This window comes from Macrosteles quadrilineatus, unplaced genomic scaffold, assembly GCF_028750875.1.
Source record: "Macrosteles quadrilineatus isolate MER2022 unplaced genomic scaffold, UCM_ALF_1.0 Scaffold_2__2_contigs__length_208266976, whole genome shotgun sequence".
Lineage (NCBI taxonomy): Eukaryota > Metazoa > Arthropoda > Insecta > Hemiptera > Cicadellidae > Macrosteles > Macrosteles quadrilineatus.
Genome location: NW_026542595.1, coordinates 163022172 through 163041554, shown reverse-complemented (window position 1 = coordinate 163041554; position 19383 = coordinate 163022172). Strand labels below are relative to the sequence as shown.

Below are 19383 nucleotides of genomic sequence, written 5' to 3'. Positions count from 1 at the left end.
TTAATCTACTTTATTAAAATTCTTTTTGACATAACTATAAACTTTCATTTTCAGTAAAAAAATAAACAAATAAATGTACAATGGAATCATGCTATATACTTTATGGTTTAGTAGAATGATAGAATAACTATATTAACATTCAAACTGTGCAAAATTATAGTAATACTGAGTGTTTATTTAATACTTAAATACGCAATTGTAACATACTGTAGTACAAAAACATCAAAAGCTATAAATATTTTAGTGTCACAAACCTGTTATTAAGGTATCTAATTATTACTCGAAGAATTCGTATCACTAGGAATAATACAATATATACAATCAGATTATATTGGTCAATAACATTAACTCAATTTATGAACCTAACTATTTCTACAGAATAAAATAAATACTTTTCTTTGTACAAAATGTTTACAAATATTTTCATATTGAGGTAAACCTGGTTTCTATCTTTACAACTAGATTGGTCTAACAGTAAGAAATACACAATAACTTGATTAAGGTAATATAGTAAAATAATGTGATATAATGCAACAATAAAATACTTTTATATTATTAAAGCTTACAAAAGTATATACAGTTTGTCTATCTATGTATTACCTTTAAACCAGTTAACGATTCACCAGAACAGTTAAAAAAGGTCACTTGTGTTGTGATATATTAGCTGGATTTACATAGATTGATATGTAAGTTGAGAATTTGTATAGTGGATTCTCTTGGTGAAAATATACAAACAATTTTTCTCCGTAACTTCGTTCCTACATTACCTACTGCAAGATCGAAATACAAATTGTTTCTAAGAATTTATATTTACTGAAGTTTTACTTAAAATATCGTCGTCTAAGTGATAACCAAAAAGAAAAAATCTATAAAAAATACCTTACATTTTACACACAAGTAACAATTATTTAAAGTTTGGGATAAAAAAAAGTGTTTAAGGCCAATTGGAACCGTATTAAAATGTAATCAACGGCTTAAACATGATTAGGAATCAGTAGCATCTAAAATTACCCAAATTTAAGTATTGTTAAGCACATTACTGTATTTGGTAATTAGAACAAATTGTGACTGCTAATCTAATTTACTGAGATATAACTTTTTTGTAAAGTAAAAATCTTAAAAACAAAATGGTGGGAATAATAATGGATTTTTATGACCCTTTAAATGTGTTCAGTAATATTACAATTTTTTCCTCCAATATCTTGTTCCCAGGGTCAAAACAGATTTAGTTACCAGAGTTGCATCACATTTGCAAATATTTGCCTCTTAATGCAAGCACTTATCTTTGCATTAACAGATTGTTCATTATTTAGATTTGACACTCAACAGAAGCTAAAAGCATGGTATAGTTAATTCTTTGAATCTACTCACTTCCGACCATTTGGTGTCATTTTGTAAGCTTGTTTAGATGAAAGTTACCCAGAGGCAAACTTTATTAGTTTCCAGCATTACATCTACGTATTTACCATCTCTGTGCTTCTAACAAACACATCATGAGACATTTCCAACTAATCTTGCTATCTTCGCAAACACAGAATGTTCACATGTATGTGACAGTGACATTGTTTATGAGAGTTGTCACTGCCGGATGGTGTCACGGACGGTCTATAGTTTGGAAGAACCACTCTGTGAACCGGCGTAGTTGTTGCGCTGCACTCTGGCTCTCCTCCTGTAGACGCCGGTTCTCCTCCTTCAACCCTCTCACCTCTTCCTCCAGAGACAGTCTCCGCCGGGTCTCACGGGACAGACGACCTTCAAGCTGTGACAAGTGCTTCTGTAGCTCCACCATCCTGCGACCTCTGTCAAAAAACCAAAAAGTCAATAACTAATCATCAAGATAATAATTGAAAAAATAAAATAACCATTTGGTCCAAAGTTTGCCTCAAATAACTAAGCTTTTTTCCAAGAGCTAAGCCAAAAGATTAAGCCCTTTCCAATCAAACCTATGTTTTTTTCATTCACTGATGTTGACAAAATACATAAGTCAACATTTATTTGTTACATTGATTTATTATTTTTTACTAGTTCTTTCACATTCTGAGATGCTAGGCTCTGACCCTGGAACCATTTTACACATCATTTCAAGCTAGACCTAGAGGGTCATGTGGGTCATTGGCTGGTTGGGGTGACTTGCCCAATTTGAACCTGGGGCCTACTGAAGCCCCACACTCAACCACTAGATCATCTTGTTACCCGGACTATCCATTCATATTTTATAGGGTACTAGCAGTTGAACATTGAACAATGACATTTGAAAACTCAGTGCATGTTTGAATGCATGATGTAGACTAACGGTAGCTATCTACTAGGGCTATCCAGAAAGTACCTGACCTTTTGAAATCGCCATAAACAAAATGAAAAAAATAACAATTTTTATTGTATACATTTTGAAGCCTCAACTGGCAACTACACTGTCTACATACTGAATGTTTTTATGTGTTTTAAGAATTTAAAAAAACAACTAGAAATTGTGTTGGTTGGAAATAATTTACCAGTTGTGTGAAATGATCTTAAATACAAATGATGATGATGATGATCTTTGTGTCAATTAATGCTTCAAACATGTTTATTCCTAAAAACTCTCAAACTAATTTTAAAACCACTTTATCGTGGCTATTCAAAGTATCTCAGAGTAAAATAGGTAAAGCCTTTATCTTAACTGTAATTTTTCATTACACAATCCTCGTAGTAGTAAAAGGTTTTGTTTTAGTAATGTGTGGTACCGTACAGTAATTGTTGTTAGAAAACCATGAATGTAGGATACTATCCATTTTCATAGTAATGTCCATGGTGGAAGGAAAATACATAGGTGTGCTATTCCTGTCATATTTTGACGTCACTCAGATTGCAAACAAAAGATCACCTGATTGTAACAGTCAAAATTAGTATGTATTTGTTTTGATTTGATTGTTATTGTTTTTATAATGTTTTCAAAATAGTTCAATGTGTTCATTATAAAAACAATAACAACCAAATCAAAACAAATACTAATTTGACAGTTACAATCAGATGATCTTTTGTTTGCAATCCGAGTGACGTCAGAATATGACGGGAATAGCACACTTATGTATTTTCCTTCCACCATAAGTAATGTCAATGTACTAAAATTAAAAATAATGGTTTGAATACAGTTCTGAGAAGAAAACTGCAAAAAATATGGGTAGCTGCGTACTGTACTGAACCGTACAAACCTTAAATTTTCTGTACCGCAAACCCCTAGTTAATTCAATGATAAAATCAAAAGTTTTTTAACAAAATCTGAAGATTTAGTTTATTTTCTCCTGTAGTTAATTAAAATGTTGTATATTTAGTCTTAGAGCTGAGTGAAATGTTTGGCCATTAACATTAGCAGCAGCACAACCAGTGAATAAGAGAACACTGCCGTCACCATTGGTTGATTCCGTTGTATTTACAATTTAATTTATAACCACTGACTTTTTGTCTACAGCCATAACAATGTTTAGTTTGCTAGATAAAACTAACGGAACACTTATATAAACACACCTAGTCAACTGAAACCAAGAATTAATCACACAGCACGGATATTAGAACAGAAACGGTACTGATTATAAACCAATGACGTCACTGCCGAAAGCAAACATGTTTGTTTAATTATTTATGAATTTATTGGTTTGAGCTAATGACATCATTTGTTTATGCTTATGATCCATACAGTTTCTGTTTTAATATCTATGATAACAGTTAAATCATTCCTTTAAGTCAACAGCCGATCTTATGTTTTTGTGTTAAATACTGCTTCCATAAGGATTACATTGAAACTTTTAAAGCCTGTGGGGCGGATTCCTTTGAGGATTTTTTAACGCCATATAGATGTTAGCACTCACCAATATGGTCTTTGTCGCCATGCAAAATTTTAAAAGGATTGCTTCAGCCGTATAGCAGGAGTTTGCGTATGCACAAAAGCATAAATGCATAAGAGTTGACGTGTAAGAGCTCTGCTCAATTACTCAAATACTTCGATAACGTTTTGGCCTCGAGGTAGAGTGCCATTTTTAGAATGACATGACTTCCGTGTAGTGCTGTTAGTTGACAACTCAAGACACCATGAAGATGGAACACTACATCAAGGACAAATTGTTGGTCAACAGAGTTTCAATTTTGACACGGTTGCTCCACAAAACCACAAATCTACTCTATTTCACCGTGGAGGCCTATCCATGAATAATATAAAAGGACAACCATAAATTAAAACAAACAAAGCATGACTCACAGTGCGTGTGTGGCAACGTCGTCTGCACTGTCGTGTATATTGTTGTTGTCGTGTTCATGCACCTGCAGCATGGCTCGTGTAGCAGTGTCCACTAGACTGCCCCAGTCCATACCTCTAGTGTCAGGTAAGGGAAGACTTCCCCCTCCCCCACCTTCCCCCATACTGCTGCTGTTGCTCTTTCCCCCTGTCTTTACTCGGGGGGAGAGTCTGCAAATGTCAGGTAGTGATTACTTTAAAAACTTTAAATTAAGTAATTATAGTGAAACAATTTCAAACAAAAGGTTAAATTAGTATCTACTTCTAGTATCTAGAGGTAGATACTAGATTTGACAATGTCTTTTACTCAACACATTTTAACAATAGTATATTACGTTACTAGTCCTGAAAATAAGTGTTTGCCGGACAAGTGTGGTCATTCCCGTGCAAGACGAAGTCGAGTATGGGATTACCATACGAGTCCGGTAAACACATTTTGGACGAGTGACGTACGACAGTTTACGCCATACTACTAAATCTGTATAAATCCTCATACAAGGGCCTAAAAATCACTAGTCATAACCTCTAAGTGAGGTTATGTTTTTGCTTATAACTACTCATTGCCACCCAAATGCAGTATAATCAGCTGATTGGTGTCCGGTAAAACTCATTACAGTACAGTAGTACACAATGAAACCCCATTTGATTAAGCCGGCGGCAAACAGCTGTTTTCTGGACTTATCCTTGCGTGGGAAGTTCATCAAAATAGTGTAGTGTGGCGTATAAGATTTTTCAATGAATGGTAATTTAGCAGAGTTTAAACATGAAACTTAAGAAAAAAGTCTCACATACTATACCAGCCGCACACTGACTATTACAAATAATAATTTGTCATGCCTTATAACATCTTCAAATGGACATTTTGTTATTTCATCATTACAGAGACATTATCAAGTTTGGCCTGTACCTCTCCTCCTTGCTGAGCTTGGTGGGATGATCAGGTGCAGGGCTGGAAGCAGTGGATGTATTGCTGATGACTGTAGCGGGGCGAGCCATTGTCAGTATCACCTCCTGCGCCCCAGCGGGGGCCTTATCCTGGACAGGGGCTGACCCACTGATCTGCTTGTTGCTGCCCGTAGAGCCATTCTCCTGTTACACAATATCATTGACTTCCTGATACTGAAGTATAGATCCCATCTATATGGACCAACTTTAGGGAATTTGAACTTGAAAACAAGTCTAATGACTCCATCGCATAGTCTGCTACAGTCTAAAATTCCATTTTCGCCCTCAGTGTCTGTAGTTAAGACAGTCTATCAATTTGGTTCAATTGAAAAGGTGGCATTTGATAGAAATCACTAATCATTAATTTATTAAGACTGCAATTCATCAATTAATGGGTTAGTTAGTTTAACTAGATTTTTTTTTTCAACTGGCTACAACTTTAACATGGAAATTGTTTATCTCTCGTACTACTCATAGTCCAAGTTCAAATTTACAGTCACAAAAAGTGTTTGTTATGTTTCTTCCACTTGGGAACTTTATTAGTGCTAGCTATGATATTGACCATATTGTTTAGATTGGTCAGACTGGCAACATCAAATTTAGCAGCATTAAACCTCAGCCAATAATTTATTATTTTTGTAATGAATATCTTATTATTTTTGTAATGACACTTCTTTCTTCGAGGAATTTACAACTCGAAATAAAATCTTTCATTCACGTGTTTAAAGTTGAAGCCAGTTTTAAAATAATAGAATATGGTTGATTTGAACCACCGTCAAAGTGTGCTTCTGTGATATTCCTTTATTTCCGTCATGCCAAATTAGAAGGAGAATCTGTGGCTGTGCAATCATTTTGTCACACCAACTATCACATAATAGTAGTGTTACCTACTCTCAGAACCAAGCATATGTAGTTGATATTTGGCAGCGCCAACAAAGCACCAAAAAGAAGGATCTTTCCATATGACAGTTGCACCTATTCTTTTTAAAAGGGTACAAAAAACAAAACCATGATTGGATTTTAATTACTTGTCTCAAAGTGTGAAAACTCATCCAACCATTCAACTTTTAAATTCACCTTGACTTCTCTCCACATATATTTTAATAGTATCAAAAACTATGGGAGATAATGGCATTTTTACAGTAGCACATTCAGTTAGAGACTCATTGATTGCATATACAGGGTGACACAAAGGAACCGGACGTTTTTTAAACAGCTGTTCCATTGTTGTCGCAAGTGGTAGGAAGATTGAAGTTATGTCATTACCATCAGTGAGACTTGCCATTTTTATTGAAATGGCTCAGTGGACCCTAGGCCATCGCGTTTTCGCACACGATACTTTGGTCCGAAATGGTGAATCTGTCGTCAAATCTAGCGGGGTTTGAGTCGATATTTTAACATTGAACGCCATGGAGAACGGTTCCAAGCCGAAATACGCTATTAAGATGGGTTTCTAGGATTAAGGCCATCTATTAAGATGGGACTAGGCCTTGTTAGAACTTCGAGAACACCCGAAAATATCGCCAGAGTGAGAGCAGTATTGAATGAATGTTTCATAACAAGGTGATTTCTCGCTTTAGTGACATACCGTGGCCGCCGAGATCACCTGACTTGCCCAATAGTGATTACTTACTTTGGGGGTTTCTTAAGGAGCGTGTTTATGCTCACAAACCACACACTCTGGAGGATTTGAAGTTTGCAATTACAGAAGATATCAATGGCATTGAACAAGACCTCCTGACCCGAGTTTCAGATGATTTTCAGACCAGAATGAACATTTGTAGATAAGTACATGGCCGCCATATGCAGACGTCATTTAAAAAAATTACTTTTTTGTAACAAATGGTAAATGTTTACCTCACTATGTACATTATTAAAACCATTTTATTCCATTTAACTACTGTGTACTACTTGTTTAAAAAACGTCCGGTTCCTTTGTGTCACCCTGTATATTGAAATAATAAACTTTCTAAAGTCAATCCATATAGAATAACAAACAATTGAACTAATGCCAGAAACTTTGGGGACAAAACATTTCCCTAGAGTCTACTGGATGTTGTGTTCAGGTTACCTTGGTAGGGGTGAGGTCACTCGCGTCAGGAGTGATCAGGCGAATCAGGTCCTCCTGCAGTGTGGAGTTGGTGAGGTTGGCAGAGTTGCGGTTGGGGTTGCGCGACGGTCGCAGTCTAGCCTCGCCAGTGTCTCGCGGTCGCGGACTCTGGTTGCGACTGCCAGTGCTAGACGGTGTCAATGTACCACCACGGCGCATCCCAGGTGAACTGCTAGCCGACAACTCATCTGACAAAGTGAATCTCATATAGAATTTGTCACCTTTGTCTCAGTAGTTGAGAATTTAATAAAGTTAAATTATACTGCAACATACACTCAATGGTCTCTTTAGTATTGTAACTGAGTGATTATAATGCTTGCCTACTAATTAGTAGTTTAGTTGGTTCTATCATTATTGGATACTGAAGTACATCCCATCCATAAGGATCAGCAGTCACAATTTTTTTAATACAGATGAACAAAGTTTTGGGAGCCAGAATGTCCTAAGGTCTAAAATTCTATTTTCTACCTTATTTTTTGTTGCCTGCATATTGCACAGTATGGTCATAACATTTACTATAGCTCACAATAAGTCGTACTATTAGCTTGACTTGGTAGAAAATTGTGTGTATTCAACAAAAATTTATAATTTAGATCAGCACAATCTGTCAAAGGCTCACATGAACTACGATGATTTTCATGAAAAATCTGGCAAAATATTTAACATGGGGATGGAATGTCTAGTTGTATTAATGGTCAACGGTTCTATTCTGGACCCAGCATTCCATAATTTATTGGGCTTTGCTAAGGCAAAACAACACAGATCATTTCACTTCGTTCAACCCTAAATCTCCTTTCATATTCAGTTTGAATTATGCAATTGTGTGTGTGTGTGTGTGTGTGTCTCGCTGTCTTAAATAAGTGATGGAACTTCAGGATAGTGATAAATAAAAATATTCAAGTTTATTATATTTTCACTCCCAAGTTTTTACCAAGTAAATTTTGTAAGACTCACCTTCACTTGGCATACCGAACAGCCTTTCACTAGTAGAGCTTGTGTCAGTGGAGTGGCCGTCACTGACAGTGAGTGTCCGGACAGACGCAGTGCTGCACTCTAGTGGTAGACTAGCAGACTTTTCACTGCCACTGGTCGTCTGGTAACTGTTGTAGTCTGCCACCTGTGAGACACACAAACAACACAATTAATCATCATGGTTTTGGTTTTGTAACAATTAAATGAGTAACAATAATGTAAGGGGTCTGCGGAGCACCCCTCGTATTTTCGAGTTGGGTCCAGCCAACAGTTAGCCTGAGGGATCAGTTCAGGCTGGAAATAATTTTTGGTCCAATCTCGGGTCAGTAATTTATGCTTGAGGTGTGCAAACTGCTTGATTTTTGTCAAGCTTTTATTTTTGGAATTACAGAAAACCTCTGAGAAGGTGCTTGATTTAGTTTTGCCGTAGTTATTGCAGACAAAGATGAAGTCTACGAGACTGTGAAATAAATCCTTGATTTTTCTGTGTCAGCCGAATATGTTCACAATTTTGCCTTACCACGGAAGACATTTTCAATTTCCCCATGACCTTTTAATTTTAACGAGGTTCATGGTTTTGCCAAGAACAGCAAAGATATTCACAATTTTTTGTGTCACTGAAGATATTCAAAATTTTGCTTGAGCTTGGAAGATATTCTCAGTTTTGCTATGACCGTGGAACATGATTACGATTTCACTGCGATTATAGGAGATGATGACTGACTGTTCTGATATTTTTTTAAATCAATACTTATCAGAGCTACCCAATTTTGGTCCAAGAACCAAAACCAAAGTTTTTTTACCTGACCCAACCTGAATTTAAAAAATATCTGGCCCCCACATCCATAATTTATGTAAAGAATACAGTATTGTCTAACTAACCTACCTTGGGCATCCTAGTGACCATGTGATAGTCGTGAGGCGTCCTCTCAAGTTGCCGCCTCAGTTCATGACTTCGCTCTGATGCCTTCAGCAGACAAGTCGTAACCTTCTCCCCTACCTTGAACTCATTGACGGGTTGGAACGCGCTGAGTCGTGCAGGTAGGGGTGGGGGAGGAGAGTCGCGCAGGTCAGCTGGTGGCTCTAGGAGGTCGTACCATCGGTCATCACTTGAGTGACCACTCGAAGACGACGTCATGGTACCCTGGGTAACATTACTTGTCTAAATAACAGAACGTAACTCTGCTTTGATATTTCTAGAATTGGAGACATTAAACTGTTTGTGGATATAATTAGGGTGCAATATGATTTTCCAATCATATCATAATTATAAGCATGATAGGAACATTACTGTCTATAATCTTCTGAAAACAATTAAGCCTAGAATAAATAAATGCTTGCAGATGATGAAGAAATTGAGAGATGAAGATGAAAACACCTCATGATTCAGTCAGTTTTATTTAGTCAGTGACAGTGATAAGACAGTGCTGGCCAGCCTTTACAGTTTTAACCAGTTTTATCACTTTTTATTCAATTTTAATAATTTGATCAACATAATATTGTGATTCTGACAGTGTTTTAAAGAATCTTTTGACATACCACAATGTATTAATATAATGATGATGTGGTTGCATGCAATGACCTGACGATGTTCTAAGGAACGAAACTAGTTGTCATACCAACAACTGTGGTTGGATAAGGTAAGTCTTATATTTTATCAAATGCTTGCACTTTTATTTATCGCTTACTATAAGTTACTTTTCAGTTTGGCTTGGTTCAAAATAAATGGTAAGCGTATTATACAAATAAAACAGTACTTGACACTAGGTCTAATTAAACCATGTATAAGACTAGCTAAAGCTCTCACATGGGAATGGGATGTCTACTTTATAAATAGTTGAAAGCATTATCTATAGGTAACTTACAGTGACCTCCATGTTAGTCGGGAACCTTGGGTCTCCTCCACTGAAGGACTTGCTGCTACTGCCTGTGCCGTAGCCTGAGCTGTTGCTGGATCTCGGTGGTGAGAAACTTCGCTCATATCTGTCACAGTAAGGTGAGGTTAGAGTTTATGCATTCACCATGCTTGAATAAATATGTTCCGTCTTATATTATCATTATTATTTTAGCAGTAGAAAAACTAAAAAAGCAAACCACATTAGTTAAAGAATTTAGGATCAAACTACATAACCGATTCCAAGTTCTAGGTGACACGGAAGAAACAGAGATTATGGAAGACATAGAAAATAAATGGGAAACGTTCAGAAACAGTATACTTAACACAGCAAAAGAAGTTTGTGGTAAAAAGAAGAGAGCAAGGAAGAATCCATGGTTTGATGGAGAATGTGAGCAAGCTATACTGGAAAGAAGCGAGAGGAAAAAGAAGTGGTTGAACAATAAGTCTAACGAAGATAGAGAAGAATATTTTAGAGTAAACAAAGAAACCACAAGAACCCTGCGTAAGAAAAAGAGAGAGTACTTGAAGGGATTACTAGAAAAAGCAGAAAGAGATCAGAGAGCACAAAATGCCAGAGACTTTTATAAATGTGTTAGGCACTTCAGAAGTGGATATACAGCAAATGCATTTGGCATTAAGGACAAAGAGGGCAATATTTTAGTACAGAAACAGGAAGTGACCAACAGATGGAGAGAGCACTTTGAGGAGTTACTAAATGGGGAAGAAATTGACAATAATGAAGAAATCCCCATATACCATGATGTACAACCTCTTGTTGAGAATCCAAATATTGAAGAAGTAGAACAAGCATTAAATTCCTTAAAGGATAACAAATCTCCTGGAGAAGATGGTATAGTAGCAGAATTATTGAAAAAAGGTGGCAGGACTACACTAGAAAAACTCCATGATATAATATGTAGAGTATGGAACGAAGAAAAAATGCCAAAAACATGGAAAGAATCTATAATAGTGCCAATATATAAAAAAGGAGACAAAGGAATATGTGGAAATTACAGAGGAATATCTTTGCTCAGTCATGGATATAAAGTTTTATCAAAGATTATTCAAAAGCGACTCGAGGAATACACAAGTAGTATAATAGAGGATCACCAGGCAGGATTTGTAAAAGGGAGATCTACAATGGACCAGATTCACATACTTAAACAAGTTATTAGTAAGCACTGGGAATACAATAAAGAAGTACATGGGCTTTTCATTGATTTTTCGAAGGCCTATGATAGCCTTGACAGGGGAAGAATATATCAGCAGATGGAAAAGTTTGGGATCCCCAGAAAACTAATAAAACTAGTAGAAATGTCCTTGAATGAATCAAAATGCAAAGTAAAAATAGATGGAGAGTTATCAGAAAGCTTTGAAGTAAGAACAGGCGTAAGGCAAGGTGATGGAATGTCACCTATACTATTTAACATAGCCTTAGAAGAGGCCCTCCAACAAGTAAGACAAACAAATATAGGTTTAGAAATGGGAACAAAAATAAACATCCTAGCTTTTGCGGACGATGTAGTAATTCTGTCAAAAAACAGAAATGACCTAGAGGAGCTAACCAGACTGTTCATAAAAAAATCAGAAAAAATGGGCCTAAAGATTAATGATGAGAAGACAAAATATATACACTTCACGAGACAGCCAAATGAAGTGAGGACAAATGAAATTAGTATAGATGGACATACTTTTGAAGTTGTTGAACAATTTAAATATCTAGGGGTAATTATATCAAGCAGCAATAGTGAAGAAATGGAAATAAATTATAGGATTGCTCAGGCCAATAAATGTATGTATTCTTGTAAGAAATTGTTGACTTCAAAGATTCTCTCACATAAAACGAAAATAAAAATATATCATAGTATAATTCGACCAGTATTAACATATGGAGCTGAAACTTGGATTTTAAATAAAAAAGAAGAAAACAAAATGATTGTTTTTGAAAACAAAATTTTAAGAATGATATATGGACCAATACAAGAAAATGGAGAATGGAGAAAAAGACATAATAGGGAGATAAGGAATATGTACAATGATTATGATGTAGTAGCACACGTGAAAGCAAGGAGAATAAGGTGGGCAGGACACGCACTACGGAGAGAACGAGGTTCACTACTAAAAGAAGCAAGTATAGGAAAGCCAGAAGGGAAACGACCATTAGGAAGGCCCAAGAAGAGATGGTGGGATAGTGTTTCCAAGGACGTCAGAGAAGTGGGGGCAGAAGTGGAAGAGGCAGAAGATCGAGAGAGATGGAAAGCAGTTGTTGGTGCGGCCAAATCCCGCCTTGGGCATAAATGGCCATGGGAGTGAGTGAGTTATATTATCTGGCCATATTTACAGTAAGGCAAGTGCCTACAATGCATCCACAGCCACCTTAGGTAAAAATGAAGAAATATAAAATATAATTACCAAAAATGCAAAAATGGCCAAAAGACCATGCAAGTTCTAATAAACCAAATGCTTTTGTCAATGTTTAAATTATCAGTAAACTAAGAGCATCTTTCAACTCGATCAAAATTAAAAACATGATTTCATTTTGTAGAATCGATTTAAAGCATAAAATGTGGATAAATACAGGATTATTTATTTTACTTAAGATCTTCAAATAAATAAATAATATAATATGACATATAAAAAATACATTAAGAAAGTAGGAATGGATAATCGACTAGCTCAATAAAAAAGTTCTAGGCATAATAAGATAGCACACAAAAATATCAAAACGTTATTAAATTTGGTTAGTATTAAGGTAGTTGGTTTTATTTTATACGAGATTGTTTCTGAACCCACGTGCCATTTTTTTTATCAACAATCTGGCAAAAGGTCAATGCCAAACAATAACAAGGCAAAGATTTGGACTGTTCCTTTACGAAACAAATGTTTAAATGCCAATGGCATAGAGACGCAAATAAAATGATTCATTTGATTTTTTGCCGCTACAAGAGGGTTTCATAAAGAAAGGGACAAAATATGAAATTAGAATTGTGAACTTCTAGTGTGCTTTAAACTGACTGAAACTCTTTCCTCGTAAGTTAGTTTTGTCTCAATTTATTCTTCCTTAATTTATTCCTAAGCCAAGGGAACTCTCCTCCAAAATATTAAAAATTACTTTGACTGTATTCATTAACACCCACCTGCGCCTATGGTTGGCAGGCACAGCTGTCTGTAGAGCTGCAGTACCAGTGGCCGGGGCAGAGTCTGGAGAAGCTAGGTTCTCATAGTCACCCTCATAACCGGACGTTAGGTTGTAACCGCAGTGCTGCATGGCACAGCCACGCCGAGCACTGCCGTCACTGTGAGGTGGAATCACCGTTACGGTGACCAGCATTGAAGTCTTCAACAGATCAACCATTTGATCATGGCTCAGTGTTGATACAGCCACCTGCAATAAGGGTGTTTATTATTTTCTAGTTATTAGTAAATGTCATTTACTTACATAAAGTAAAAAAAATTTTTAATAATTTACGCTGCTGTTTTTTTTTTGTTTTTTTTTTTGTGTTCTGGATCACACTGTTTAGTACCGTACCCAAAAATAACTAGAGAATAATTTACTAAGTCTTAGGATTATGAAGCTGCATTGCTGATACACATTGATTTGTTATCTAATTCGATACCCTTTTGGTCCTATAAGTATCAGTCAACTGTACTATATTCTTAGCATTATTATAATGTTTTTCATTCCAACAAAAAATCCAAACTTATTTTGAATACCTCACAACAACAGTTTCTCCAACCTCACATATTTCTACAAGCCCAGCGAGTATTTTCTGAGTACAGTGGTGGTGTGCAAAGAGATTGTTTGGTGGTACCCACCCCACTCAAAAATAGTGCACAATTTCACAGTACTTGACCGTCCACTGGATAACATGTTAGATCAGAGACTTCTGTACCTTGCATATCTCGACTAGTCGAGCCCCTTGTCTCAGTCCCGCCTGCCACGCCAGCCCCATGCTCTCCACCTGCGTCACCACACCGTCAGGCTGCACGTGAAACCCCAGCTGACCCAGGGGGTTGCGCTTGAGTGTCAGTTGTTGCGCCACACTGCCCTGTGTCACTGAGCGTAGCCTCACTACCACCTATGTGTAAAAAGGAGCAACAATATTACATCAACATTCTCAATATCTACATCAAGCAGACCCTAACTTCAAATTACTGTATTAACTCCACATTTAGGAGATTAAAAAAAGAACCATCTAAACCAGGGTGGATGGATTAACTTTGATATCAATTTGAGTCTAAACCTTGAGCTATTTTTAATAAATTATATTTTCTTTTGATTGTTGGTGAGTCTATAGTTTTGTTTCAATCCAATAAATATCCAGCCATAGAAAAATCTAATTGAAGTCACATAGCTAATCATTCATCTCTCCCAAATATGGTTAGTCAGTGTCCTTTTTACATATTTGTTTTTCACACAAAACATTTCTTAAAATTTTTTTTTACTAATCAAGTTTCTATAAGTAGCCCTTCACAATCAAATACCTTTATCAGTAGGGTTAATTCAACCTTAGAAAGAACAGGTCTAAACACATTAAAGGTCTAAAAATCAAATTATGCTTTCCAACTTCATAGAAAAATTAAACCTTACCTCCATAAGCTCATCTCGATCCCCATTCTCCCTCATATGAACAGTCATACACTCCCCCTGGTGGTAGTAAACACGTAAACTGCAAAACAAAAATAATGTTACGACAAATGATTTACAGAAAAGGATAGTCGTGAAATCGTACATTATGAGCATAATATTGGTAATAAAAATAGTATAATTCAAATAGTAGAAGTGTGCTAGAAAAAGTATTAGTAAAATAAACTAAGAAAAAATTCAAACGTTAGATCTTCTAACATTTTAAGTATGATTAAATTTAATGTGAGATGCAGTTTTCAGCTATTTAGTTTATACATGGGCACATAGATAGTTGTATCACTTTGTTATACTAAAGTACAAATTCCATCTATATGGACCAGCTGTAGCCAACTTTCCATTAAAAAAGAACATTGTTGAATGAGCCACTCACATAATGGTAGTTATACCAGTGGGGTAGCCAGGATTTTGTTTTGGGGTGGCCTAAACCGAAGGGGTATGGATTATGGAATACCTACCAAGATCCTACCAAGATTATGGAGGTAGGGTTTGGAGCCCCTCCAGAAATTTTGATATTTTAAGGTGCTAAAATTCAGTTTATAACACCTCTGAAAGGCTCTAATGTAGATAATAGTCTCAGTGTAATACCACTAAGAGTGGTTACCTCATCTCCTGCAGTTGTGGAGACAATGTCTTCTGGGATCACTGCACAATCCTGAATATCTTCCTCAGTAACAGAGTCACCATCATTGTCTCCGGTTGTCATGAAAACTTTCATCGATGACACCCTTGATCGTGGTAAAATCACGAATATCCCCAGTCCCCCACAGTCATGTAGAAATTATCTTAGTCTTCTGTGATTGTGGCAAAATTCAGACCATCTCCCGCAGTCGAGTAGACATCATTGTCGTCTTCGCGGTCGTGCAGACATTATAATCGTCTTCTCCGATTTTGAAAATATTTTGATAATTTTCCGCGTCTATTAAGACATTTTCATTGCCTTCCATGGTTTTGGCAAAATAATCAATGAATATCTCGGAACAGAAACATCATCATTGTCTTCAGCGATCGTGGTAAAATTCAGATCATCTTCCGTAGTCGAGTAGACATCATAGTCGTCTTCCCTGATCATGAAAAAATTTTGATCGTTTCTTGTGTCCATGAAGACATTGTCATTGTCTCCCATGGTCACAGCAAAATAATGAATGAATATCCCACACGGAACGGAAACATCATCATAGTCTTCCGCGATCTCGGCAAAATTCATCTCCCACGGACGTGTAGTAATTATCGTTGTCTTCCGTGATCAAGGCAAAATTTGGATCATCTCCCGTGGCTCCAGTTCAACTACCTCCATCTTGATAAAAAATCTGGCTACAGCTTGACCATGGGGATAGAATGTCTAGTTCTATTCCAAAGGTTACAGTGAAAGGTTGTGGGTAATCCGGTTATGGTTGAGTTTGCTACTCAGAATAGTGTCTTGAGTTTATGGTTTTTAAGTGTTATAATCTACGTAACCGTGAATGGTACTCCTACCTGTTGGTGTTGGTGGTCCACCCCAGTACACTCTTGCAAGGTGTGACAAACACTATCTCTCGACTGCCTTCCTCTACCAACAACAGAGTGTCTGCAGATACGGCCAAGATACAGTCTACTAGTGTGGCTAGGCTAGAGTCTTCCAACACCACCTGTCAACAGATACGTAGCACAGTTAGCTCACTGCTCACTGATAATACTTTGTAACAAGTCTTTAACATTATTTGTTCGAAATTCAACCTAAATGTCAGCCATTAACTATATTCTGCCACTCTTACTTCTTGACCAAACACATAACAAATCTGGTGATATATTTCAATCGGTTTAAAATATGTAATTGTTTTATTAATTGTACGCATTACACAACTAATGGGATTTTCATTTGCAGTGCTGATGTTAAAACTCCACACCAAATCAAATGTATGACCAAAAAATTCACAATATTTTTCAAAATGTTTTTCTGAATTACAGTAGAAAATAAAATGTGAGGAGAGAAGGGATTTCATAATAATATGAAGATGGTACAAGAGCTTTGAAACCTATAAATGTAATAAGATGAAATAGGATTGTATGGCACTTATTTATTATATTCTATTCATTATATACAGATACTCTTTGGCTTTGTACACTTTACCTGCCAGCATATTGCACCTCGCTGTGTCGCATCTGCCACCAGTCTAGGCTTCCACGCAGTCTTCTTCTTACTGCTAAATGACAACATTGCTGAAAAAAGCACAATTGTTCATTAGCATAAGTATAGCCACTAACATACAAATATTTTTAGAACATAACCAGTGCTAGTGCTAGTGGCATTTCTAATATTGAAGTTTTATATAGATAAGTAATACCTCCTGACACATTTTAAATTTGTTTTCCAATTTCATAAGCAAATAACAAAAGAGGCATATTTTCTAGCAGGGTGTTTTCAACTAAGAGAGTTATCAGGACATAAAAGGTTCAATGTGAAGGATTTAATATTTGTCTACTACCTGGTAAGTGTTCAAATTCATTTTATAATTTGAAAATCTGCATTTTTTATAATAAAATGTATGTAAATAAACATACAAAACCCAATATAAGTTTACAATAACCTTAGCACATAATTGTAAGGTTTTATTTTAGTTCTTAGTTGTAAAAATATATAATTTAATTGATATTACAGTATAACAACAAATTCCTATGACAAAACTAAAATCAACGATTACCAAACATTAATAACTTACAGAATTTTTGACTAGTTTCCACGCACGTGGTGGTAGAGTAGTTGGTAACCAGGTCTTTCAAGTATTCCTGTCTGGTTCTTGTGGCCATTGTGGAAAACTTTTCTGAACGGTGGGCAGCGTTTTCTGCGTTTATAACTGTAACAGTCAAATGATCGTTCACTGTGATGTATGCATTGACATTTCAATCATATATTATATTCTAAAGGAATAAACATTTACTGACACACATTTAAAACTATGTCTCTATGACCGAAAAAAATAATTAATAGCTAAAATACACCTTAAAACATCAAGTACGTTCTGAATTCAGTGTAGTTGGACAGAAATTTAAAAAATCTTTTATTTTATAAACTTTTAAATGTATGTATTAGTAACACCTTTCACTAATATTTACTCACTTACCCTTTGCTATGAGAAAATCCGCAAAAGCTTTTGATTTGTTAAAAGTCGCTCCTTCATGAATCGGTGGTCCGAAAACAGGCACTTCCTTTGATCTAGTGACTGCCACACTAAAAAAATTAAATCGTGGAATTTAAATTACGGAATTGAAATATGTTTTACAGATGTACCAGTTGCGTCATTTATGAAAAGTGTCAAGAAACGACATAATTTTAGATTTATGGTATTTGGGACTATACCAAGGCATTTGACAGAGTTGATTTTTATTTTATTGTTCTTGAACTGAAATGCACATACAGAATTGAGGTTCCATTAATTGAGGTTCCATTAATTGAAAAAGTCCAAGTCTAGAAAGATTTTTTTGAAATACGATTAGATAATTTTTTTTCAGTAAACATTTTTTTCTGAGCATGAATATCAGGTTGTAGATGGGCTCTTTCCTCAAAATTTACTATTATTCTAAAAATTATGTCTTTGCCTTTTTTACATGATTAATTTTTAGGTATCAGGTTCATAATCGCCTGGTAATAAGCTTTTGTTAAATTCAATAGAATCCACACAGTCAGCTGTAACAAAAACTGGTAAAAACTCATTAAAATAAACCCTTCGTACCAGTATTGTGTGTTCTCGGTGCAAGGGTTGATCGCTCTAACAATGATGAACACATGTTGGAATTGCGATCTAATGTTCTTTGGTGTAAATGGGAGAGCTCCGGGCTCCTGGAAGACTATTGTCACTATATCGTTACCAATGTGCCTTTTTCTCAGCAGCTGCAAACAGGATAAAAAATATGAATGCAATTACTCAACAGTCAGTTTAATTATGTATGGTGAAATCAATTTATTACATGCATTCTCAGTGTATTCAGTATTGGAGTCTAACAACTAAATCAAGATGTGTCTTAGGGACTTATTAGAATAATTTTAAACTGATCAAACCTAAACTAATAAGATCAGATATTGTCATTGTGTAAGAAAACTTCATGAAAAGACAGTGAAAATGAATTCAACTCAGAATTAGATAATTCAAAAGGCTAGTTGATTGGTTATAAAGAATACAAGTTTTTTTAAGCCAAGAGACAGTGATTTTGAAAAATAAGAACACAAAGCCAACCTACCTGTTGTCTGTTGTTGGGTGTGAATGGCAACAATGTGGAAACATGAAACATAACCTCACAGTCTTGATACTGAGAGTAAACCGAGTACAGACCTGTCGAATCAGCTGAAACACATAGTAAAGTAACATTAGTTAATACCATCCAAGCTAGGCATGCACTTACTATGGAATAGTCAAGGGAAAGAATATGTTTGCTGAGTCAACAAAAAATTCAATAATGTTATGTCTAGTACCTCTTTTTATTAGAACAATATTACAGTGCATGAGACAAATGTTTTATTTGATAAAATATGTTTGCTGGTAATAAAATCCGTAACAACCTAATACATGTAA

General features: G+C 35.8%; 1 protein-coding gene across 3 annotated transcripts in view; it reads right to left on the bottom strand.

The window, feature by feature from the left end:
* Positions 1–652: 652 nt before the first annotated feature.
* The window catches only part of LOC128986088 (signal-induced proliferation-associated 1-like protein 1), a 133013-nt gene continuing 114282 nt past the window's right edge, over positions 653–19383 (bottom strand). For 2 of the 3 annotated variants that reach the window (XM_054406208.1, XM_054406209.1), the window contains exons 12-27: positions 19052–19155; positions 18547–18704; positions 17938–18044; positions 17536–17670; positions 16947–17035; positions 16313–16464; positions 14783–14861; positions 14085–14270; positions 13329–13576; positions 10160–10277; positions 9181–9456; positions 8277–8439; positions 7284–7510; positions 5175–5356; positions 4232–4438; positions 653–1799 (exon numbers count right to left, since the gene is read on the bottom strand). In XM_054406208.1, the coding sequence (XP_054262183.1) occupies positions 1595–1799; positions 4232–4438; positions 5175–5356; positions 7284–7510; positions 8277–8439; positions 9181–9456; positions 10160–10277; positions 13329–13576; positions 14085–14270; positions 14783–14861; positions 16313–16464; positions 16947–17035; positions 17536–17670; positions 17938–18044; positions 18547–18704; positions 19052–19155 (2636 nt within the window). In that variant the 3' untranslated portion in view covers positions 653–1594. The remainder of the gene's footprint in view (positions 1800–4231; positions 4439–5174; positions 5357–7283; positions 7511–8276; positions 8440–9180; positions 9457–10159; positions 10278–13328; positions 13577–14084; positions 14271–14782; positions 14862–16312; positions 16465–16946; positions 17036–17535; positions 17671–17937; positions 18045–18546; positions 18705–19051; positions 19156–19383) is intronic. The other variant, XM_054406210.1, reaches the window with a different exon arrangement.